We start from the raw sequence: 26,836 nt of genomic DNA, 5'->3' as shown, positions 1-26,836 counted from the left end.
TGTCAGAAGTGGGATTCGAACCCACGCCCACATTCGTGGACCAGAACACCCACATTCTCCGAGAAGGAGAACGAAGAGTAATCTCTCTTGAGTCTGGCGCCTTAGACCGCTCGGCCATCCTGACACATGTAAAATATCTTATACTTGACTTGAAACATATATTGATGCAATATTCACTTTCTAATTTTTGAATTGATCCTACCAAGCAAGAAAGTGATGTCTTATAATTATGCGAAATATATGAAATAGTTTTCATCAAAATCTGATGTATTTAATTTAAAATATAAATATGCGATAACGACAACAAAGAAGACAACAGACTAGAAATAGGAATCATTTTTGCATGTAATTTTCTCCTGGTCTATTTTTGGGACAAAAAGGATTATGTCATCGTTAGACGTTGTTTCGGTGTAAATTAAACAAAGTATGAGTCATTTCAGCTAGTTTAGTGTTACAGTGTACCATACCATTGTTCTAATTGACACTGAGTTTACTTAATTTTTCTTCGAATCACATTTCTCATATTAGTCCAGCTTGTTCACTGCGATTACTGACTTAATCAAATGGAGCATATCGCATTTGGTGCTTCAAACAAAAAATGTTCAGCCATGCCACTGAAAAAGTACCATTGGGATTACGGTAAAACTCTCTGTACTAATTCAAACAAAAAGAATATTTTTATTGATTACTTTAATTTCGGATTACATTTCTTCAGTTTCTGTAAACAAAAATTTCATCGCTGACTGCTGCCCCCCAAAATAATAAATTGTAAATTTTAAAGACTAACAAATGTTTAAAAAAAATCAAACATGTGCCTTGATTTGTTGTTTTGATGTTACATCGCCGATACTGGTTGGTTTTAACCTCCATATTTATCCTGGTAACCAGGCAGTCCACCTTATATTCATCCCTTTCAACGTCATACTGCGTCCAATCGTCTTAGACGCTATTTCATTGGACGACAGTAGTACGTTCGTGATCCCCATCCACACGTTTCTTGCAGTAACTATAAACTGTTGGATTTTTGCATTGTAACGTCAAGTTCTGGATGTCTTTAACACATCTGAGGAGTGTTGGTTGTTTAGTTTGGAACATCCCCTTTTTTGTCTTTTTTGGGAGTTGAGCTATGTTCAACCTCCCTAGGCTGTCACACAAACTCAGCGGAAGAATAATTTGTGTGGGGCAAACTACCGTTTTAAATAATCGATGTTGATAAAATACATGAAAAGATGAGTATTATGTTGATAATATCAATTTCATATTTTCTATTCATATTCTTATTAAATTTTAGATTGATATCTGGAGTATAATGAATTATTGTTTTTGTTTATGTTTTGTAACGACATGTGCTTTTAAAAGTAGTGCACTTGACGAGACGGACACGGTGGCGCGAAACAGCTTTGCAATGTATAGGGTGTAATGAAAAATAGTTCATTGGTTGTTTTTTACCTTTCAATTAATAAATACCTTGAGTACATTAGAACAATTTGTATACGAATACCTCACAAGTTTTCGTGTGAAAATTCATTAGTTTTACTTTTCGTACACTAAAAAATTCATACACGATAGCGTCATCAAGTTTTGTTTACATTCGAAGAAGTTCAAAGAAAAAGAAGGAGAAGAAAAGAAAATCAGGTTTTTGTCAAATCCTATCAAAGTCAAGGTAAATGCTGTAATAACGTTTTACACCAACTGTTTTAAAATTTCAAGAAATTATGTCCTCAAGAAATGTAGAAACACTTTTTAAAGACTCCTTTTCCTTTTTTGTGTACACGTCCTCCGTTGACGTCATTTCAATATTTATTTCTTAATAATTATATGTTTCGTACCTTTGTATGGTTTGAGGGAAAACAAAGCTGAAACTCCACAGAAACACAAAAGCATCAGCCAAAAAAGGAAGATGTCTGATATCAACTGAATGAAATATCAAAGAACATGCAGAGGATTCCATCTTGAAATAAGATTTGAGAAATGTTCCAGCAACTATCAGAAGAAAAGGACACTGTCAATGAAACTTGACCCATGTGAAAGAGATACATATTAACTAAACAGAACTAAAAATATTTATCCTGCAGAAAAGATAACATAAAGATTGGTTATCTACTGAATTATACAGGGCCATATATAGACGCAAGAAGGAAAAGAATAGATTAATTTAATTGGACGATCAATCTCAGTAAGTATATAGAAAATAAAGAAAGAAAAAAAAAAACAAAGGAGAAAGAGGTCAAAATAAGAGAGGAAGCTGAATAGGGGATAGATTTGGAAGATTTCGCTTGCAAGACATACACTGCCACAAAATCAAACTACCTCATTGAAAAAGACTGCTCTGTGGGGGGAAAAAGAAGCGGACCAAGCGGCATACGATCGAAAAAGGCGAGATTCTCATTGCGGATGGTAAGATATTGTAGAGATGACAAGAACACTTTCAATGTCCCAACAGAAGCAGTAGAACTTCCCAAAGGATGTATCGTCCAGATAGACGATAAGACGAAGGTATTGAAATTGATCCAGCAAAATAATTAAAGGGATTTTAAGGTGGAATAACACATTTGGAAAAAGTCAATCAAATTAACAGTAGATTATTTGATTGTGAAAGATAATGATAAATAAACTGTTCATATGTCAAATAAGTGGGAAATTGGCAGTTTTAGGACTGTAAAATAAAATCTAAAAAATTCAATTCAGTAAATAACAGCAAAAGCCACTGCAGGTTTCGAACTCGGGATGTACAGATCACAAACCCGACACTTTTTTTACTCAACTACGGAGTAAGATACATGCTGCTGCCGATAAGATCCTTTATACTAAAACAAAATGTCGTTTCGATCAGAGGGCAGCCATTTTGTGATGATGTGTTATTCAACCTTGAATAATTCCACGAATCCTAATAATAGTGTTGGGCACTCTAGTGAAAACTATATATATATATATATATATATATATATATATATATATATATATATATATATATATATATATATATATATAACACAACATTGAAAAGAAAAAGTTATTGTCAGAAGTGGGATTCGAACCCACTCCCACATTCGTGGACCAGAACACCCGCATTCTCCGAGAGGAGATTGAAGAGTAATCTCTCTTGAGTCTGGCGCCTCAGACCGCTCCGCCATCCTGACAGTTGTAAACAATATTATACTTGACTGTCAAAGATTTAAAACATATATAGATGCAATATTCACTTTTCTGATTTTTTAATTGATCCTACCAAAGAAGAGAGTAATGCGGTATAGTTATGCAAAAATATATGAAATATTTTTTATCCAAATCTGACGTATCTAATTTAAAATTTGAAATATGCGATTACGACAACAAAGACGACAACAGACAAGAAATAGGAATTACTTTTGCATGTTATTTTCCCCTGGTCTATTTTTTGGACAAAAGGACTCGTTTCCTTAAGAACTTATTAGGATTATGTCATCGTAAGACGTCGTTTCGGTGTAAATTAAACACAGTATGCGTCATTTCAGCTAGTGTAGTGTTTCAGTGTACAATAACATTGTTCTTAATGACACTGACTTTACTTACATTTTCATCGAATCAATTTTTTTCTCATTAGTCCAGCTTGTTCACTGCAATTACTAACTTAATCAAATGGGGCACATTGCATTTGGTACTTCATACAAATAAATAAACGTTCAGCAATGCCACTGAAAAAGTACCATAGTGATTACGCAAACACTCATTTACTATATATCAAACGAAAAGAATATTATTGCTTACTTTAATTTCGGATTACATTTCTTCAGTTTTAAAATTTTTATCGCTGAATGCTGCTCCCCAAAATAATAAATTGTAAATTTTAAAGACTAACAAATGTAAAAAAAAAAATCAAACGTGTGCCTTGATTTGTTGTTTTGATGTTACATCGCCGATACTGGTTGGTTTTACTTCCATATTTATCCTGGTAACCAGGCAGTCCAACTTATATTCATCCCTTTCAACGTCATACTGCGCCCAATCGTCTTAAACGCTATTTCATTGGACGACAGAAGTACGTTCTTGATCCCCATCCACACGTTTCTTGCAGTACTGTGGAATCATTAAATTTCGTGGGGGCCAATTTTCGTGGATTGCTTAAATTTTACAGGATCGTGGGGCCGTAATTTCGTGTATTCTTTTAAACCTACGGAGGAAATATGACTTTATTGCCATAATTTAATAATTCGTCGAGGATGTTAATTCGTGGATGAGAGGTACCCACGAATTCCACGAAAATTGAGCCACCACGAAATCTAATGATTCCACAGTAACTATAAATTGTTGGATTTTTGCATTGTAACGTCAAGTTCTGGAAGTCTTTAACACATCTGAGGAGTGTTGGTTGTTAAGCGTTAAATGTTCCTGGCTTTTTTCTCCGAGTAATATCTTAGAATCATTCTTCGGTCGAAACTCGGGAAAAAACTTTCAAATGACGAATGCATGAATAAGAAAAAAGCACCCCAAAAAATGAACGTAAAACATTTTTATTCATAAAACATATCTATGTCAACAATTTTCTTGATGCACTCCTTCAACATTCAACGACATATCAACAGAGACAGAAATCTATTATATCTAACCGTTTATCACATGAAGAGATCGCAACGAAAGTAAATAAAAGTGTGGGCCGTTCCGTGGATAACATTAACATACATGTATCTGATAGGGACTAAACAAGCATTGATCATTCATATCATAACCAACTTTTTACATATCTTTTATGATAAAAATAATTATAGAAATTCATTGTTAAAAATCATACTGCCCTTACAATAAGGGTGTTGTTACAACTACTATGTTTTTACCAAGAGATAAAACAGGCGTTCGGTACAAGAACTGTTTTTTAAGGCCTAAGTTTGAATCTGAGAGATGATTTGGTGTTTGGCTTTGGGATATCGGTGTAACATTGGAACAAAGAAAAAATTACTTATCACAAATATAACAAAATCAACAGTTGTGTATACTATAGTATATATGTAATAGTATTAAGTAATTCTCACTCTTTCTGTCTATTATAATACATTTTCTTGGAAAAGCAGAATTTTGCAGATGTATAATTTACCAACTGTATTTGGCGTTGGTGCAAATCTTAAAATAAATGAAAGGAACATTTTGGCTTTAAGATTAAACATATCTACTTATTATAACACATTCCTAATTGTAAGTGCCCCTAGTAGGTAAAGTTACAAATGTATCACAGCATTACGCCTCAACACTCCTTCAATGCATACGTCATCACTCACTTACTTTACATCTTTAAAACCTAGTGCAGTTTTGCAAATTTCAGTTAAAGCAGTTCTATATAAATCTTCTCTGATGGTGTTTCGCTTCATTTACCAAAACGTTGTGAGCAAACCAGAAAGATTTAGCAAAGATGGTAAACTAGGATACTAAATATTGCCATACTGCTTTTTAATACTGGGCAATATATATTTTTACTGAAACAATGGCACTGACCGGTAAAATAAGAAGAGATTTCATTTCTTGTAAATTGGAAGGATGCATAAACGATCTGTTTTAGAAATAATATTGCTATCCATTTCTTTCTTGATGTTCAAATTCGTTTTATTACATATACAAGAAAATGTGTTTCATTTTGTTATGATTAATAATAAGATGGCAAAAAATAGATGAGGGATTTAATCCTGGTATCTGCACATTCACACCATTTACAAATTCTTGGAAATTACAAACATATCGTTTTAAGAAAATATAATGTTAAAAATCACATTTTAAACCAGTACACAAAACCAGAAAGACAACTGTAAAATATACTATCATGATGCATGCCTAAATCAACATACGCATTAATATATGTCTCTGATGAATTGCTTCTATAACAGGTTTTTATGTAGAATATCGCTTGTATCATACCATAAACAACAATTCTACTCTAAAAATATATCCTCCTGGGGTTCATGTTGAGAATCATTAATTGTTATAACCTCTAACCCCCAACAGACACTAAGATTTTCCTGTCACTTGTTCTGGTCACGTGATGTGATGGGCGTTACGTTTGTATTTTGCTGGTTTTGATGATCTGATGCCAGTAGTCGGTGGGGCGGTGTGGGTGTTCCATAATGTCATACCAGTGGTCAAGCTGCTCACCGTGACTGTGCCAACCAAACTCAACCTGCCCCCAAAAAAACGTACAATTAAAATTGCAATTCATAAAGTTTTAGGAAATATTTCCCTCCACATTCAGCATTTTAAATGACGAAAAGGAACAGTTTTTTCAAAAAACGTGCGGTATTTTTTTTTTTTAATTGTTGCAGTTTATACCTGGCCTATTTCTTGAATGCCCATCATCATGTCTTTGTGGAAAATACGGAAAACAAATACATGGCCCAACAGTTTGGGATTTTCTCGGTTGATTTCAAATACAACTTGGTGGTTCCACATTGGGTCCTGAGTATTCTGGCGGGTTTTAGTCGTATCTTTTGACTCCCTAATGCCATTCACAAACATTTCCACTTTCACGTACGGATCTAAACAGAAATAAAAATTTGGTTTATTAGTTTTCTTTTGATTGTTTAGGAAGCGTGTTGGTGGTTTAAATATTTTATCATAATCCATTTCGTTCATGCAGTGTGTTGATCATACGTACTGACAGCACCAAGAATTGAAACGCGTGGAATATTTCTAGCTTCTAAGATGTTGAAAACCATTTTGCCGGCTACAGGTTGATAACAACCGGATATCCTGATGTCGCCTTGATGAAGCTGAAATGAAATAAAACCGACTGTCAAATCGGGGGCAGTTCAAGGAAACAAGCGAGAACAATCTTTAATAGTTGAACGAACTGTTTGCAGTACACAAGGAACGTTATACCGGAATTGATGTTTATTGGAGAAGAAAATATGGTATTCTGTGTTGTTTGAATGTACGAGAATTTGATTCACAAAACTTATAAATAATGATGCTATTGTTCGATTTGTAATTTTTATCTACAATACGTTATGTTCCTTATACTTTTTAAAATTTCTATTAGGATTATCATTTTCAGCATTAAATTAACAAGTGATCTTTTGAAATAAGACCATGCAGTAACATTTTTCGCGTGATATTGAATTCGCGGCAAACGGACTTCCGCCTTCTACTAAAATTTAGGCATTGTACAAACTGATTGGCGATATTGATTTATGATTTCATTTAAGAAATCAATACTGATCATTCTCAACGTTCTTGTACATCGTGTTTGCCTGTTTTCTCATACTTACCCTGAATACAGTTTGTGGCATGATCGTCAAATCTACTAGGCCGTTTTCTAATGTTTCTATCGTTCGTAGAGATATTGAAGCCACACCCACAAGATGTCGCCTTGTCACATGATGTGAGGAATAAACTTGAAATTCTAAAACGGTCTCATCGTTAATATCGCTTGGCACAATGTCATTTATAATAAACTTTTCGAAAAAGGCTGGATTCTGTAAATTAGAAATAAAAGAGACAAACATTAAGATCACATTGATCACAATGAAAAATAATATAGATACACGTAATGTTTTATAGATCATTCTATTTGGTTTCATAGGGAGTTGAAAGAAAACTCAACCAACCTTTGTTTTTGGTATGGTTTTTGTTCTGTATTTGAATGATTTCCCCGGAACAAGGAAAGCTTTCACGTATGGGTTCAATTCCGTATCGTTTGGCAAACCTTCAATTCTTAAACGCGAAGCCTGTAACCACAGAGAATAGGTCTCAATATAATACATGTATTTATAATTTAATTAATGACGTGTGAATTTTGTTTAAGGTCGACTTATCAAAATATTATTACCAGTATATGTTGATGAAATTGGGCGACAAAATGATTACAAAGTATGATATTTAACATAACGTCCTTGAAATGATCATTGAATGACCTTGACATTATAATGACCTCTATAATGATGACCATCAGTGATGTTCTGTCCTCTGAATACTGGAACTGTACTTTCAGTTTTCCAGTGGGGTTCAAGGGAACAGCAGACCGATGCACAACCATCTCTTCCAAGTTCAGATCATGCATGACGACGGGTCTATCTGGTAGGCCGATCCCGACTTGTCTCTGTTGGTTGAAGATAAAACAGGTTGGAAAGTAATTACAGGTATTTCGCATTGTTTATAACCAAAATTAAATAACGGTAAGAATTAAGTGGTTTTGTCCTATCCCCAACCCTCTATCCCCAAGTCCAAGTCTAAACATGACCTGGTGTGTGTATATATAGAGACTAAATTTGTACTCTTTAGTGTACGTCACATTTTCTTGAGCGTAACAAAACTGCAAAAAATATACAAAAGTTTGCTCTATCGATGGTGAGGTTAATAACTACAATGGAATACATTTTGAGTTAGTGTTTTCTGTTTTATCCTACAACAGTTACTAGAGTGTTCTTCAGTAGATATGGATCCCGTAAGTTTGGAATTCCTGACAATTTACAGATCTGAAAATGTATCCGTTTGATTAATTATTAATCCTTTTTGGCTATTGGGTCCATGGGTTTTTTTTCTATTCAATATAATTAGGGTCTTCCGTCTTCAGCGGAAGACCCTTCTATTATTCTATTGTTTCTTTTTCACTTTTCTTATTAGGGTCTTCCGTCTTCAGCGGAAGACCCTTCTATTATTCTTCGGTTTCTTTTTCACTTTTCTTATTATTATTATTATTATTATTATTATTATTCTTTTTTTGTCTTACAAATTTTGTGCAGGCGATTTCTCAGAGATGGGACGATCGATTTCTCTCAAATTTTCAGGACCGAAGCCTCGTTATCTGAAATTTATACCGCTGAAACAGATTTTGAAAATTCACTTCCGGTCGGAAGTTATCGTCCGTTTACGATTTTAAAAAGTCAATTTTGTCGCTCAGGTTTTTCAAAAACGAGCAAAGATAGAGAGCTGAGAATTTCAGAGATGATAGATCTATCGATTTCCTGGTGCACCTCGGTATAGAGAATGTTCGCCGTCACTTCCGGTCGTCACCGGAAGCAAAATTAAAAAATGAAAATTTTCAACTTTTTATTTTTATATATTTTTTCCAATAAGATGATAGTGACCCTTTTACTGATTCAGAATATGTAATTTGTTTCAAAATCGATCAAGGCGTTCTCGAGAAATTAAGCGTCAAAGTCCTGAAGCGAGAGTCCGAGTAGCTCAGTCGATATAGTCGTGGACATGGCCCAGGCGACCCGGGTTCAAGCCTCGAGTGCCGCAAAAATTTTTTTCATTTTTTTTGCTTAGATCAACGATTTTATCTTTGAATTGATAAGTTTAATCTAATCTATTCAAAAATCGGACGGAAGACCCACTCGTTGCTCGCAACGAGATCGAATCTAGTTCTTATTATTATTATTATTATTCTTTTTTTTTCTTACCGATTTTGTGCAGACGATTTCTCGGAGATGGCTTGGTCGATTTCGCTCAAATTTTCAATATAAACGTGTTTTCATCTAAAGCTGATATATAATTTTTATTTTTTGGAAAAACACTTCCGGTCAGAAGTTATCGTCCGTTTACGATTTTTAAAAGTCAATTTTGTCTGTCGGGTTTCTCAAAAACGAGTGAAGATAAAAGGCTGAAATTTTCAGAGATGATAGATCTAGCGTTTTTCTGGTGAACCTCGGTCAAGAAAATGTCCGCGGTCACTTCCGGTCGTCACCGGAAGGAAATTTGAAAAATTGAATTTTTCGACTTTTTTATTTTTTGATATTTTTCTTTGAGATTTTTACACCTTATAGTGACCCTCTTACTGATTCAGAATATGTAATTTGTTTAAAAATCGATCAACGCGTTCTCGAGATATTAGGCATCAAAGTCCTGAAGCGAGAGTCCGAGTAGCTCAGTCGTTAGAGTCGCGGTCATGTGCCTAGGCGACCCGGGTTCGAGCCCCGAGTTCCGAATTTCTTTCCCCCTCTTTTTGTGCTTAGATCTGATTTGTTTATCTTTAAAATGATGGGTTCTGTTCTATTCTGTTTTGATTTAGTAAAAGAAGTTACAATAATATCGCTTTTCCTCGTATTTGAGTATTGAGATCCATAGCTATGTATTCATACTGAAATAAAGTTAACATGTTGAAAAACATCAAAAGTTACATCTTTAAAACAACGCCTATAAATTGTTCTAACATATGTATTTTGTTTAAAAATTGTGTAATATGTGATATTTAGAATTTAATATTCTCCGTTTAATATAGAAGTCACTGACCGACCCCCCCCCCCCCCCCATTCATAAAATCATTTAGTTTTTCTGACCCGATTTTACTTGATCTTTAATCTTGGACCTTTAATATCAACTTAGTACCATTTTAGATTACTGTACTAATTACCAGACCAATTCGTTCATTATTAACAGAGTTATGAACTTTTTGGCATTTGAGTTTCAATCGTCGTGTTTGACACGTACTGTACAAAAAAATTCTAACTCCCGAGCCCTTCACTCAATTCTAATGAAAATTCGTGAAAATAAACCTCGGACCCCATTCTTATTGTCTGTCAAATATGCAGCGGATTGAACAATTAAGAATAATCAAACGGCGTTTATAGCCTATACGCGGAAATAAAATTTACACACTACACGCACCGACCCCGACCCCCCCCCCCCATTCACAAAATCATTAAGTTTTTCTGGACAGATTTTACTGAATCTTTCATCTTGAACCTTTATTTTCAACCTAGTACCATTCTAGATTACTGTACTAATTACCAGACCAATTCGTTCACTTTTAAGAGAGTTATGAATTTTTGGACATTTGAGTTTCGATTGGCGTGCTTGACATGTACTGTAGAAAAAAATTCTAACTCCCGAGCCCTTCACTCAATCCTAATGAAATTTTGTGTAAATGTAACTCGGACCCCATTCTTATTGTCTGCCAAATATGCAGCGGATTGAACAATTCAGAAGAAATTCCTGAGATCAAGCGGCGTTTATAGTCTGTACGGGGACTTCAAATTTACACAGTACAAGGGATGTAAGCAGCCGCGTAATATTTCTGTTGCATGTATATTTCTTGCTTTCCGTTTAGTCTGTATATACGATAGCGTGTGAACTACTTATGAATGTTAAAACTGTGGAAATTACTGTCATCAAATTTTTACCGAATAAATTTACGTGTTACTGATTTCGTTATTTCTACATTTATAATGATTTGATCAATCCTGTTGAAATAAAACAGTCAAACACAATAGTAAACGACACGAAAAAAAATCTCAACACTGAAATACATGTGTAAAATGCATCAGTCATTGCTTTAGGACTTTACTTCCCCTAATTGTCGTTAACCGAATCCGAGATCCACACCTCCAAATTCTACTTTCGATTTATTTACGACGAAAATCAAGCTCGGGTCTTTTCACCCCCCTCCAGACAAAAACACGCATCAATATTTCAAATGACATCGCACTGTTACCAAACCTGTGTAGTCAGACATCTCACACATCGTTCCTCATCTCATACAAAAATTCAGCTCCTCTCCCGGGCGGAAACGCCCCAAATTCAAAGAGAAATTCGGGAATTATTTCGCGTCAGCCATGTTTTGACGTGAACCTTTGCTGAAATACTGTTATGACACCTGCAAAGGCCTCGCCGGAGCTAAAATTTCTTCTTTCTCTCTATTTCTTTCTCTCCATTTTTTTTTTTTTTTTTTTTTTTTTTTTGATTTTCTAACTAAAATATTCAACATAAAGGGGCTGTTGGACTGTAGTACAAGTTGAAAAACACTCTTCCTTTAAGATTTAGACAAAACAGCCTTTTATTATTAGGGTCTTCCGTCTTCAGCGGAAGACCCTTCTATTATTCTATTGTTTCTTTTTCACTTTTTAAGGTCTTCCGTTTCCAACGGAAGACCTTCTTGTTATTCTTCGGTTTCTTTTTCCCTATTATTAAGGTCTTCCGTTTTCCAACGGAAGACCTTATTGTTTTCGTTCGGTTTCTTTTTCCCTATTATTAAGGTCTTCCGTTTTCCAACGGAAGACCTTATTGTTTTCGTTCGGTTTCTTTTTCCCTATTATTATTTTTTTTTTTCTTACAAAATTTGTGCAGGCGATTTCTCAAAAATGGCTCAGCCGATTTTCGTGAAACTTTCAGATCTAATAGATATTATTCCGAACTTAATATACTTTTTTTTATTTTGATGACGTCATTTCCATTCCTGAGAAAATGACGTTTTAGCGATTTTCAGAGGGTCGGCTTGTCCAGGGATCTCCTCCTAAACGGTAAAAGATATTGAGATCAAACTTTCAGGGATTGTAGACAAGATATTGTAGATGTGCCATTTGGCGTTCATATTTGTCATGCTCAAAAGGCGTTTAAGCTCGCCTGGTCCCGAAAATTGAGACTAAAAAAACGTCGTAATTTTTAATGGTTTTCTTAGTTTATCTCTTTTCTGAAAAATATTTTGTTAACACTTGTAATGCAAAAAAGATTGATATTTACAAGACCTTTCATTTGATATCAAGAACAAGGGGCTGGCCCCTCAAATTAAAAGACCAAAGGCCTCTAAAGTCTTTCATCTGTAGCTCTTTACTGAGTGATATTTTGTGAACAGTTATAGAAGCAAATGTGTTTATCTTACAGTTATGTATCCAATAAATGTAATGATTTTATCATGTGTTACGTAATTAGGGGTTTTTAGGGGACAAAAGTCCAGAATTTTGATCACCCATATCTCAGTAAGGAAAAATATTTTGAAATAATGTATAGAAGTAAAGATGCTGAAAATGATGTACTAAATAATATGCAATTTTCAAAATTTCGTTAAATGGCCCCTATAAGGAGTTATGGGATCGGCCCCTAAAACGTTCTTTCCCATATATCTCAAGAACGGTAACAAATTTCTAAACACTTGTTGAACAAAATGTGCTGAAATTTAAATGACCTTTAATTTGATATCAAGAAAAAGGGGCTGGCCTCTCAAATTAAGGGACCAAAGGGCTCTAAAGTCTTTCATATGTAGCCTTTTACTGAGGGATATTTTGTGAAAGGCTATAGAAGCAAATATGTTTATCTTACAGTTATGTATACAAACAATGTAATGATTGTATCGTGTGTTACGTAATTAGGGGTTTTTAGGGGCCAAAAGTCCAAAATTTTGATCACCCATATCTCAGAAAGGAAATATATTTTGAAATGCAGTATAGAAGTAAAGATAGTCAAAATGATGTACTAAATATGCAATTTTCAAAATTTCGTTAATGGCCCCTATAAGGAGTTAAGGGATCGGCCCCTAAAACGTTCTTTCCCATCTATCTCAAGAACGGTAACAAATCTCTGAACACTTGTTTCACAAAATGTGTTGAAATTTAAATGACCTTTTATTTGATATCAAGAAAAAGGGACTGGCCCCTCAAATTAGGAGACCAAAGGGCTCTAAAGTCTTTCATCTGTACCTCTTTACTGAGGGATATTTTGTGAAAGGCTATAGAAGCAAATATGTTTATCTTACAATTATGTATCCAAGCAAAGTAATGTCATGTGTTATGTAATGAAGGTTTTTAGGGGTCGAGAGTCCAAAACTATGACAACCTATATCTCAAAAAGAAAAAATATTTTGAAATGCAGTTTAGAAGAAAAGATGCTAAAAATGATGTACTTAACAACATGCAATCTTCAAAATTTGGTTCAGCAGCTCCAATAAGGAGATAAGGGACCGGCCCTTAAAACTTTTTCTTCTAAGATATCTAAAGAACAGTGACGTTTAAACACTTGTTGAACAAAGCATTTACACCTGTAACAAAATAGTATCTGGTCCCCTAGAATGTAGACCCTGTTTTTTATTCTATATCATGTTTAGCTGTTAAATAGCAAAATCAAGATAGAACATATATCTCAAATTCTAAAATCAGACGGAAGACCTCCTCGTTGCTCGCAACGAGATCGTGTCTAGTTATATTTAGAATTCTTTTCAACCTTCTGCAGGAATCTTGGCGTGTAAAGAAAATTAGTGCGATATTTTATTCAATATCCGATTGAAAGTTTAATCTTACAGACATTTCCAGTGCGCTGACACGGATTTGCATTAATATTTCCTTTCGCTGATAATCAGACACACAGCATAAAACCAATTATACCACAGAGTACAAATTAATATCAAAATCGATTACTTATTCCTTCTGAATTTCGCCATTTTGAACTCTGCATGCTCACATAACAAAATGCAGACTTACATAAAACGAAATGATTAACACTGTCTTTTTAATGTCATTAATTTTTAAAACCTCATATATCTTGCACTGTGTCATTTATTTTTCCAACACCATTTCAAGTCATATACATGTAATTAATAACTACTCCCTTCTGAATGTCATCATGTATACTTTTTATGTAACTTACTATATGTGCCAATTCAACATTAAATTATCAATCGTAAAAATAAAAAGCAGAATTTCATAACTGATTTGTTTGCTGTTATACGTTTAATTAATGTAAGCATTGATATGGATTGCATTTCTTGATAGCTGCTCTGAACACGAGAGTAAATTATGCAATGTTCAGTTTTCAGTTAATACATACATTAAATTTAGGTTTTTTCCGTTGATACTGGGGGCCAGCTGTGCTAACGTTGTTATCCAACGCCAGTGACGATAACGTGATCCGCCTCCCGTCCGCTCGACCTCGTCCTATACAAAGAAATATCAAAATAAAAAAAACACTGTCTCTATGTAATAATGCTTTAATTGCCTGAATAATATCAGAACAACAATTTGACAAAGGCATAAAATAGTTCCGGATGCAGGGCGCGCAGGTTTACAATCAATAAGCGGTGATAAGGTGCAGCTGTCTTCCTTTGATGGAGGCTACATCCGGTAGAGGCATTTATGAAAGCTGCAGGCGACAAGTATCGAGTACTATAAAGAACGCCATGATGTCAGCAGAAAACAATGTAGAATTTCTTTGGCATGTTTGTGTTATCTTTTACTGCCATTTTATCTGACACTTTTATAAATATGGCTAAAACCTTAAGGTCTAATAAAAGCAAAAAATCAAGCAAACGAACTCCAGATTAGAAAAAAAAATGTATACATTTGAATATTAGCTAAGATTTTTAAATCTAAACTTTTGGTTTTTTTTTTTACTTTTTACTGTGAAATCCTTTTCAAAATTTTTGGGTAGTTCTGAAAGATAATTTGATGAACCATCTTAAACTAGTCGTGATGCAAGAAATCGATTGAATCGTAGCCAATAAGTAATTAAGGAATAGAATGACCGGTAATCTGACTAGAAATCAAAGCTAATAATAAGGCAAAGAAGCGGGAATATTACAATACATCCATAAAGTCAAGTAAAAAAATAGATGTTATTGGGTATTTTCCACTGTTTAAGGTGCCATAAAAATTTTCTAATTTCTTCGAGTCAAGATTAGCGGCTTTATACATTTCTGTTCAGTCATTCAAGCTCTGCTCATATTCCGGATTTGGCTCTGCGGTTTTATGACATTAAGGACATTTTTTAGGGGGTAACACTAACGTATGATATTAAATCTTAATCATACATACATTGTGTCATATATATTATATAGGGTACCTTCAGGCAGAAACACGTGGGTAGGTCGAATCTCCGCTAGTGAATGGCTCCTCCGGTACAGCATTTTCTTGTCAGCGGGGGCCACCGTTTTTCCAAAATTTTCTTCTAGACTCGATCTGCGCGGTTCCTGCTTCTGTAATACAGACTGGTACTCTTCCTCCTCCAAGATATCACAGTCTGAAAAATCTGTCAAATAGTCGTAGTTAGTTGAGTCGAGCATGTTATCATAAAAACATCAACATACATGTATATAAACAAAATCATTCATTATAACAAAAAGTTCTAACACCCTTAATTTTTTAATGTTTATATCAAAATGATTAAATTATGTTAGAAAATAAATTAATTGCGATACGAAAGAAAAGAAAAACAGTTATTGTTGGCTTACCTGCTAAATTGTCGTCTGTAATATCACCAATTCTACTAGCATCCGAACTTTTTCTGCTACTTTTGCTACTTCCGGATCCTCGTCTTGACGGACATTCAGAAGATAACAATGAAGTTCGTCTACTGCAAATACTGCTTCCGGAACCCCTCCGATCAATATCGGAAGCAGCAGAAGTTCGTCTGCTACTCAAACTACTTCCGGATCCTCTTCTATCATCCATTGACGCCAATGACGAAGCACAAGACGTCCTCCGACTGCTTCCGCTTTCGCCTGATGATCTCCGGTGATAGTCCGATGCGTAGGAAGTTCTTCGACTTCCGTAGTCTACATAAATCCGTGGAACAACAAACTTAGTCTGTTCCGATTGGCGCCTGCGCATTGCAGGCATCACTACTGTCTTTGACTCTTCCGGTTTTTCTTTTTCCCGTTGAATTTTGTCTGAACGAGAAGAAACAGAATTTTGAGTATTTCTAGAATTCAAACTAAGAGGTAAATCATCCTTAGATGGAAGATAAGAAGAAATCTTGGAAATTACTTCGCCCATTTTGTGTTTCTATCCGTTTGAAATTGCAAACAGGCATAAACAACACGTCATAAAATATGATTTATAATCCTTCTGTTTTTGACATCCTTTTGAAGCACATGACATCTTCTAATGAAATGATTTAATGATCCGATGCGATCGCCTTGTCTTGACGCCGTTCATATCTACATGTAACTGGCAAAGTATTATTGAAAACTCCTCCGTTGGAGACAGCGACAATTACGGCAGCACTAATCGGCGACTGCGTTTCTCAGAGTTCAGCTTTCAAGAAATTCACTGAATTTTTTTTTCTTACAGATCAAACACAGTCAAAGCTGATTTAACAGAGTCCATGAACGTTTATACATGATTATTTCAAGAAGTCCGTGTTTTTCGACATCTTTCTTTTTTTTTTTTTTTTTTTTTTTTACAAATTACCAGCAACCTCGATTTTACACAAATATTCTATTCACGGCTTAAACGCACGCTAGCTGTCCACTCATGGATTAGCTGTTGTGGCGGAAAGGCTCACATGCCGCAAACCAACAACCGCGCTGTCGTCTTTCGAAATTAAAATGGCAAATCATTTCTGCCAAAGCTTTATCGCAATAAATATAATTAACATGTTGACAAGTAAAAACGTGTGTTTGGGGATGATTAGCCCTAAGTTATGACGCCGCAGATATAACGGTATACTGCGTTCAACGTGATATTTGCTTTTCTTCCCTCTATACAAATCGGAATAGCTCACAGCTGGAGAATTTTCAATCAAATGTTGACTTTGATATTCCGGATTTCGTCGTTTTAATTTACCTTTCGCAGACTGTCAGATTCATTTTATTGATTATATAAATCATTTTTTCCGTTTTTGTTTCTTGTTTGTTTTTTTTATACTATTCTCCAAAAATTATTATACAGTACAAGTAAAGGAAGCCAAAGGCATTTGATTATATTGTTTACAAAAAACCCAAAAACGAATAATATGACTAAAAATATTTTAAATTCTGTAGAGGAAATATCGTTAATGATCCCATCCTCAAAGAGAAATAATTCTGAAAATTGGTTAATAAACAGAGCAAACTATAGCACGCACACAACGTCTGTGTTCAGGTTTAGCTAGACGTCGATGTCGCGTTAACGTTTGGTTGACTTTTGAAGAGATATCGTTCTTAAATTTCGACGTCTTAGAATTATAATTTTTAACTCTTTGTCTTTTAAATTATAAAAGCAGTAAAAAGTTCAATGCCTTGTTTACAATTCTGACCTTATAAATATGATTTTGCCAAAAAAAAAAAAATCTGTTGGCTTAGAAAAGTAACTTACCGTTTGAATTTACTAAATTTCAGACTTCAAAAATATGTGATATGTACGACTATATAAAACAATTGATATTTGAAATACATTTACTTCTGACGGGCATTTAGATGAGATGCCTTGCCTTACTGTCTTAATTTTCTAAGCCTTAACAGAGTTTGTCAATGCGTAAACAGTTTGGAAGCATCGATATACTTCTAGATTTCGTCAATTTTAATCAATTTCCAAACTATATTTATCTCCAACAAATAAACGACATTGCCACGTCTACCATTCCGATCACATTTCAACCGCTAGTTTGTTTTGTATTTTTCAAATTGTATTAAATTTAGGACAATAAAAGTTGAAGTACACGCCACCAGGGAGTCTACATATCTCGTAAATATGTTCCGAAATTTGCGTGAATAGAAATGCCAGCTGTTATAACTAATTTTAACCCAAAATAAACCAATAGAATGATCTATCAACGTCATTTGTAAACCCACATATTTTTATATAACTTCGTTCAATTTTGCATGGCGTATGCATCCGAAGTAAAGTTAGGTTTTTGATAGGAAGTGCGTGTACATGCTGCCCTTTTATTTTTATTTCATTAAATATTTGTAAATGGCACTCGTTTTTCATTCTGTATCAAACTGTTTATTTATTTGCCGTGTTTTCCTTTTTCTAATAAAACTCAACCTACGACTTGGTGAGTAAAAACTTCGTTGTTTTCTTTTATCTCTTTAACACAAACATACTCATGTTAATAAAAGCTTGTAATTTATTCCATCAGATTTATGTTTTCATTTATTCGCCGTATTTTCCTCCTGTTTTTTATTTTTTACTTATACTCTGTCCTGAGTTTTTGCTTCCACCACTTTTTGCTTGATATTTCGATAATCATAAACACCTTTGTGCTCAAACTACGTTCATCCACTAATATGAAAAATGTCCAGATTATCTGTTTTGAAACGCCCCCTCTACCGCTTCAGGTTTCAATACACATCCCAAAATAGAAAATCTACGGGGATTTTTCACTGCATCAGCCGTTAATAAGCCCGGATAATAACGTTGAAAAATTGCGCTAGGTATCCCGAGTACTTCCGAGTGGAGAAAAGATGTAAATATTTCCCATTATAAATTTCTGTAAGAAATTTGTTTTCGTTCCTGTGAACTGAGTGAAAAATGATAATTGTTCAATGAAGATATCTTGGACATACATTGTATTCCCTTTCATCGATTCCAACTGTATTTCTTCAGATATTTGTATTTTTATTAAAAATCATCAAAAAGTGATGGAAGCAATAACATGGGACAGATTTTAAATATATTTACGATTTGGTAAATGAAAAATTTGGGTTTTTTTTTTTTTTTTTTTTCATTTTTACGTCTTTAACACAAAGACATTTCTGTTCTACTTAGCGATTACTAGGAAGATCAAGATTGATGTGGGACTTAGGTAAGGAGGAGGCTTTTCGCGCCACCTACCATAAATCACAACGTCAACAGATTCTTCGTGCGATTCCATTTTGTACAAAACACGAAAAATGCGCAATTATTGATCGGAACAATCAGGAAAATAAATTACTGTTAAACCACCGAAAACCTATTGTCTCATTAGTTTATGTTTTTTTCTTCATTATAGATATTTTGTTTTGTTAAAACAAAAATCTAAGCAAAAGATGCCATGGACATAATATGCATTATGAATATGCACTCATGACTAATAATCCTAGCAATATTTTAAAATACTTTGTGAGCGAATTACTTAGTCAATATTTAGAACAATTATTTAAGTTTTATTGATTTCTTTTTAAAGTTTAATTTGTTTCCTTTTATATCTATTTTCTTTGTGATTTGAATCATCATCATTATCTATAATTTAGCTATTTCAATTATATACATGTATTAATGATGTAATCATGCCTGGTAATGGCTAAATGATTAAGGAATTGGTTGCGCAGAATACAGAACTATTGAACGAGGCAAATAATATGTGTCCCTCACGTGATCAAGCTTGGTTTGGCACAAAAGGTCTTACAAAAATAATGTCCCCAGATATTATATCAGTTGCAGATTTTCTTTCCTATATATATTACATGTATATGTAATCACATTCACATGCTAGCTATATCAGTCCTGTTAATTACGTATTGTCATAATGTCACCTGAACTTCAGGATGCATGTTTTAATTCTCATTCTCTCTCTCTCTCTCTCTCTCTCTCTCTCTCTCTCTCTCTCTCTCTCTCTCTCTCTCTCTCTCTCTCTCTCTCTCTCTGGGGTTAATCATAATATACACACTTTGTCAACACTATGCCGGTATATGAATAGGAAGAATAAGAATACAAACCTACAGTCCTCGCAAATGTTTCATATAGCTACTGAAAAAACACCATTTCAACTGTTTTATAACTTTATTCAATATTTTAAGCTCAGTCTTGTTTCAGATCAAGACTAATCTTTGTATATTGCATGTATAATATGTAGTTTATGATTTGTATCAGATTCGGGGTTGTTTTTTTTTTATCATATTACACTTATGTGTGTTTGGAGGGGGGGGGGGGTACATTTGATATTCCCATAACGATTTGGTCCGCAAAATATCAGTTAGATATCCTTTCAAACATTGTCAAGTTTCATAGCTAAGGATGATGTTCAGCTACTTTCGTAAACTGTCTTCGGTTTGTTCAAAATCTAGCAGGGAAATGTGCAATACGCAGACAATCTATAATTCAAAATATTGTGAAACATTGGTGTTTTGCTGCTTTCTGTACAGTTATAATATTTCTATCCATTGAGGAGCTGAAATGATCATGACTGGAAGTTTTTCTCGATTTATGTTTCAATAATTTAATTCTGGTTGTAACACGCTTTCTGATTGGCTAAAAAATTATTTTATATCGTATAAAGAATGTTGCCTACGTCATAGTAAGACTAACGTCAAAAACGTATCAATACGCCTGACGTTACGTTTGAATTTTGTAAAATTTTACGTCATTTTAAAGGCCAAATGACCGTTTTTATCTACAATGAAGAGTAAAAAAAATTAAATTATAAGCAATGAATTCAATATTTATTAGTTTTATACGATATAAAATGGTTTGAAACAGTTTACGCTTTTTTATAAACCGCTTCGCGGTTTATAAAGCGTAAACTGCCCCAAACCATTTTATATTGTATAAAACAAATAAATATTGAATTCATTCCTTAATTCAACTAGAGCAAGTGTTTTGGTTTTTTTATTATTAAAAGAATGTCTGTACAAAAAAGTCATTCTTTCTTTTTCAAAATAATTTAAATTCTGGGTGTAACGCGCTTTCTGATTGGCTAAAAAATTATTTTATATCGTATAAAGAATGTTGCCTACGTCATAGTAAGACTAACGTCAAAAACGTATCAATACGCCTGACGTTACGTTTGAAGTTTGTATCATTTTACGTCATTTTAAAGGTCAAATGACCGTATTTATCTACAATAAAGAGAAAAAAAAATTAAATTATAAGCAATGAATTAAATATTTATTAGTTTTATACGATATAAAATGGTTTGAAACAGTTTACGCTTTTTTATAAACCGCTTCGCGGTTTATAAAGCGTAAACTGCCTCAAACCATTTTATATCGTATAAAACAAATAAATATTGAATTCATTCCTTAAATAAACATTTTTTAAACGACCCTTATTGAAGATCAAATTTATTTTGAAAAAATGAGATAAACCCCAAACACTTTGGGGTTTATTTCCTTTAAGTAGGTCACAGGCCAAATCAATTTCGCACAATAAGAAGGGGGATTTATGTTTCGCCAAGAGCTACGAGATTATGTGCTTAACAGGGGAAATGCTTTCGATCAGCTTGTCACTCTCGTAATACACAACATTAGAGAAGCAAAGTCTCTGTCAATTTCAGAGGAACGTGTCGGTTGCCGATCGCAGAGAGTTCTGCTCTCTGATTTAGCAACGGTTGCCATGACAAATCCAAATGCCGAAATCATCATTAGCCGTAAACGGTTTTAAAGGGGTGTTATTGTCGTAAAATCGATGTTGGTTTTCTCTGGATATGACAGTTCTGGAAACGGTGGACCAATCTGTCAGCCAAAAGGTTAATCAGGGGGTGTTCAAAGAGATCTTTCTATCATGGTGAACCATTTAATTAAAATCTGATATCATGTTCGATGACGAAACCCGTCCTTCCAACAGATTGTTGTATATAGTTATCCAAACCTTTCACTATACATGTATATGGTCCCAGTAAGGACGACGGTTATAGTTATGTTACATCGCTTTATTGGTCTTAGATAATTATTCGTTGAATAAGATTTATAATATTGATCGTAATTACTAAGATCATAACAATTGTGTTTTAAACATACTGTTATGTTTTCTATGGGTTTTCTGGTTGAAAATATTGATTGGATCTAAAGAAGTATCATTAGGGACCGAAAATAACATTGAAAGTTATAACGTATAAAGATTGTTATTCCAGATGTTAAAAATAATCATTTCTTTTGATTTATTCGTCTGAATCTACCATTAATTTTTAAATTAAGCTTATTTTTCAGTTCTAAGATATTCTCTGGAGGCTTGACAAACTGAGGATTGAAAAAATAAATAAATAAATCACGAAAATAAATAATTATTTAAAAGAACAAAAGTAGAAGAAACCTCATCTTCGCTTATTTTAGTTACGCAATGATTGGTGTAGATTTTATAACTATCATAATAAAACCACAGAAATGAAAAAGTAATTGCAATGTACACACATATTTAAAAGTACAGAAGTAATTGGCATCACCGTCCTTGCTTAATTTGATTATCACAAAGACTAGTGTAGACTTTATTACTATTATATTTGTATATACATGTATGTACTTTTCATATTATTTTTCATTTCTTAATCTGTGGTTTTTTTTATCACATTAAGGCATCTACGCACGCATATCTGGTACAGCTGAAACAAAATCTACCATATCCATTTTTGTGTGGGCGGCTGGTGCAAGAATCTGTTTATAGAGCATATCAAATTCATTACAGATTTATCTCAATTTGTTGTATATACGCTCCCTCCTTCGAGAACAAGACATCGCTGATTACCGATAAAAACATATGTGAGCCCTTTACATAATTGTTTTCAAAGACCCTCCCCCACACACCCCAAAAATACTATATAATCATAGTTCTCAAGGAAACATGGAGTCATGAAATTAAAACATTCATTGATTGTGGTATCTATTGTTTGTATTTAAAGTTTGGACATATTTTGTAGATGTCCAATTTCATTCTACACATATGGAAATGATAATCTATACCAATAAAATTGCATCGGTTGTCTAACGTTAAAGTGCCATTTTGACTGAAGTTTTGGCCTTTACTACATGTATTCCTCGCATTGGTGTTCAAATCCTGCAACTGCAAAGTGTTTTTAAGGACAACGTGTAGCACTAGTCACTCTTTGATTTATTTAGGGATTTCTGGTGCAGAGTAGAAATTGACCACCAAACAAAGTGTCTTTCTGTACTTTCAGTACTTTGATTTTACATGATTTAACTAAAACCAAACGTCAATGTAGCTTTCAGTAACAAATCTATGAAAACAAAGTGTGAAGACTAATGAACTGAAGTTAGAGTTAAGATTTGGTAGAGGTTTACTCCACAGGTATTCGTTTGATGATACTACTTTGCTTTCATTAAATACATGTAACAAAGAATCCTCCCAATAATTAAGAAACTTGATATTCTTGAATTTGTGATAAAGAGAAATAAAAAACAAAAGAAGGCATATGGTTTGGGCGGATGAAATAAAAATTGATTAATATGTGCTTTATCATACGATATCTTTGAACTAAGAAACGGGTTTAAAATCCGTACTTAGCGAAAATAGCAAAAGTCTTAATATGGTAAAGAGGGGTTTTTTGGTTATCGTTCTGCTGTTTTCGTAGTTTGAGATTTACATTTATTAGGTATTTTCTAAATTTCTAATCTGTTTCTTGATGTTTCCACATCTGGATGTAAGCATTTCTTGAAATTTTAAAAACATCCTTTACCAGTGTTTCGTTGAGTGACAATGTTTAATGAAATACATAACTGAAATTATGTTTACATCAAAAGAAGTCCTATTTTAATTGTCATACATGTTAACTTTACGTATGCATAGTGCGTTTTAATTAAACTAACTTGGAGGGTGTATATACAAAATGTTGTATTTAAACACACCCAGTAAATTAATAAAATATTAACAATATGGCATTGACATGATCATGAGGAGTGGCTTACATGCATTTTGTGATCGATCGAAAAATAAAGGTAGAATAAGAGCGTGGACTGCACGGGCAGCACGGACTGCACGGACTCACGTAAGACTTTTTTTTAGGAGAGACTATATATCAAACTTTAAATTGATTAGTGTCTTACTGTGTTTTAATTAGATAACTCAAGAGTAACCTTTTACAGTTTCCAAACAAGTAATCTTTAAAATTCATGCTTTTGCAACTTTCAATTTTGATCATTATTACACCCGAATAAATATACATCTTAATTCGTATTGTTTAAGTTCGATCTTTTAGAAACTCGTTTTCTTTTTTCCACTTGGTAATTTAAGATAATTTCAAAAGTTAGGCAAATTTAGAAACTCACTGTAAAGAGCTCTAAGAATCTTCTTGGTCTGTTTGTCCCAATATGTTCTAGTCCTTATAGAAGGGTGCTTCCAGCAGCAGAATCCAACGAACCCTGCACTGAAAAGCACAAGGCTCACCATAGCAGTCAGCATGGCGACTAGCTCCAAGGTCTCCACTGAAAGGAGAGATGTCAGAGAATGCAGAATAAATAAATTTAATTCCTGCGTATAGAAGACTCCGCACAATAGCTCTGTCGATAAAGGTAAGATTTTTTTTTCAATTCATTTATGGAGTTCATTAAAGCAATGTGAGCTGTATTTTTAAGAATATATATTTTGTTTTGGCTGTCGAATCTTGCTAGTTGTGATCATTATGTTCAAATCTTAAGCTAAAATAGATGGAATTTTTCTTTACTTAATAATAGTTTGTAAATAAAATAATAATATCTGAAACGGTCGATATATTGGCTTTTTTGTTAGCAACACAGCCTCAGTATACAGGGTAACAATTACATTGTAACCTCGAGATATTAATACTCATTAACAAAACGATAATTATGATAAACACATTTTCAGTGATTTTGGGGGTTTTTTCTTGGCATTAAAAACAGAATTACAACATACAGATTTTCGACAATTCCAAATCATAAGCATGTATTGCTTTGGAACATGAACAGACTTTGTGCTTGGTCGCACAGGTTAATGAGCCACTGGGGAAAAATTGACATTTATATATAACACATATATGTCATCTCAAATAAATATGACTAACTAAATGTCAAAAGATAAACTTGCTTCGTTTTAAGACATTATCTTAACTTCTTTCTTTTTTTTAAAAAGGGAGGTAACTCTCAAATGTATTAAAACGGGGCGTTTTACGATCCATACTGTGATACTTATTATTTTCATAATTTTGATTCTATTTTTCATCAAGTATTTACTAATAAAAGTTTACGTGTACGTTGGGTATAATCATACAGAGCTTAAGCTTAAAGCAACACATAGTACAACACTCAGCACACTTAGCTTAATACAAGATGCATGTAAGTGTAGTAACTTTAATTTTTATTTAAATTATACATTCAAATGTAAAGATGCATATATAATATTTTCATATTAGAAAGATATACAATAAACGTTTTATCAAGGAATTTCTTTAAAGTAGCAAACCTAATACATGCAAAGAAAAGATCAGGCTTCTTACTCAATGTTTTTTCTTTATCCCAGTAAAATATTGATCTTGATCTTGCGTAGCAGTAATCTCTCTTGGTCTATTCAACCTGTGCTCAACTAAAATGATCGGTGGATCGCATCCCTGTCGTGTTGTTAATGGGCTAAAAACAGAAAAGCAGAAATCAACTCTTCTGTAAAAATCAATCTAACATATAAAAAAGAAAACTGTCGAGGAAATGGGCCGTATATTTTTATAAAATGCAAAATCTGATCGAGGCTATTTTTCAAATACACAAATCAGGGCTTCTTGGGAGAAGTGTTAAAATCTTTAAAAAAAAAACCAAACAAACAAAATTCCAACTAAAGAACACTTCGTTTGTTTCAAAAAAGCATTTTGCAATGAAAGAAACGAACAATTTATAACGCGGTGTTATTGCACGCATATACAAGTTGGAAGTCCAGCAAAATACCACATGAAAAACAATACAAACTGCAGATAATAGTACTAGTTCAACAAAAAACAGACGCTGTATCGTGGTTTTTTTTTACAGGATATACAAGTTGTTTAATTGGTGTTTTGCATACAGTACAGCTCAAGAGTATCCCGACACCCACCGTGTAAAAAACACGGTGGAAAACGGTCTGTGTCGCACCGTGTACACGGTGTGACACCGTGTATGTGTATTGGAAAATTCAAGAAAAAACACCGTGTCGCACCGTGGCCGCCTGTGTAACTCCGTGGCCACTGTGTTACTCCGTGGATATCGTTACCTGAGACGTTGATAGAAATAGCGTATGTTTAGAAATAAATAAATTATTGCTAAACAAGGTTTGAAACATACAGATCCTTTTCATATTTAATAAAAAATATCGACTTACGTTGGACCTAGAAAATTGTCGGGGCTGTCAACTTGAAGTTAAGTTTTTGTGATCTGAAAACTCGACGTAAATGGGTGCCTTTTAATTCATTTGTTCTTAAATAAATTGAAATAAATTCACCAAATATATTTAATAATCAGTTGATATATAATCAAAATTCAAATCAATTTAATCTTGTTTTTTTCTAAACACACGTGATGTTGTAACTGACGATCCGATTAAAATGTCGGGAGATTAAACGTCTTATTTTCTGTTATCTGAAAACTTTCTGATTTATTAATTAATTTACAGTCTTAATATAAACCAATTAAAAATGAAAAATGAAAACATTTCAGATCATGTTTTTTTAAAAACACGTTGATGTGCTGTAGTAAATAACAACCCCATATTACTGGTGACTCGAATAATTTGGACTTCAGCTATTTATGTAGCAATAAATAAACAAAAAATCACTTTTATATTAT

At 33.6% G+C, this 26,836-nt stretch overlaps 1 protein-coding gene and 1 non-coding gene across 6 annotated transcripts in view; both read right to left on the bottom strand.

The window, feature by feature from the left end:
• On the bottom strand, window positions 1–124 carry Trnal-caa (transfer RNA leucine (anticodon CAA)). Its single transcript has 2 exons — window positions 87–124; window positions 1–46 (listed from the first exon to the last, which is right to left on the bottom strand). It is a non-coding gene; the product is annotated as a tRNA-Leu (tRNA).
• Window positions 125–5,628: 5,504 nt separating this feature from the next.
• Window positions 5,629–26,836, bottom strand: part of LOC105320146 (synaptotagmin-7) — a 39,256-nt gene continuing 18,048 nt past the window's right edge. For 4 of the 5 annotated variants that reach the window (XM_011417955.4, XM_066087998.1, XM_066088000.1 and 1 more), the window contains exons 2-12: window positions 25,525–25,654; window positions 24,341–24,496; window positions 15,893–16,330; window positions 15,505–15,690; window positions 14,494–14,600; window positions 7,889–8,056; window positions 7,566–7,685; window positions 7,227–7,433; window positions 6,614–6,728; window positions 6,289–6,494; window positions 5,629–6,139 (exon numbers count right to left, since the gene is read on the bottom strand). In XM_011417955.4, the coding sequence (XP_011416257.2) occupies window positions 6,017–6,139; window positions 6,289–6,494; window positions 6,614–6,728; window positions 7,227–7,433; window positions 7,566–7,685; window positions 7,889–8,056; window positions 14,494–14,600; window positions 15,505–15,690; window positions 15,893–16,330; window positions 24,341–24,496; window position 25,525 (1,827 nt within the window). In that variant the 5' untranslated portion in view covers window positions 25,526–25,654 and the 3' untranslated portion in view covers window positions 5,629–6,016. Of the gene's footprint in view, window positions 6,140–6,288; window positions 6,495–6,613; window positions 6,729–7,226; window positions 7,434–7,565; window positions 7,686–7,888; window positions 8,057–14,493; window positions 14,601–15,504; window positions 15,691–15,892; window positions 16,331–16,427; window positions 16,803–24,340; window positions 24,497–25,524; window positions 25,655–26,836 lie in introns of those variants that run through there. The other variant, XM_066088001.1, reaches the window with a different exon arrangement.

Source organism: Magallana gigas, chromosome 6, assembly GCF_963853765.1.
Source record: "Magallana gigas chromosome 6, xbMagGiga1.1, whole genome shotgun sequence".
NCBI classification, from domain to species: domain Eukaryota; kingdom Metazoa; phylum Mollusca; class Bivalvia; order Ostreida; family Ostreidae; genus Magallana; species Magallana gigas.
This window is presented reverse-complemented; position numbering and strand designations above follow the sequence as displayed.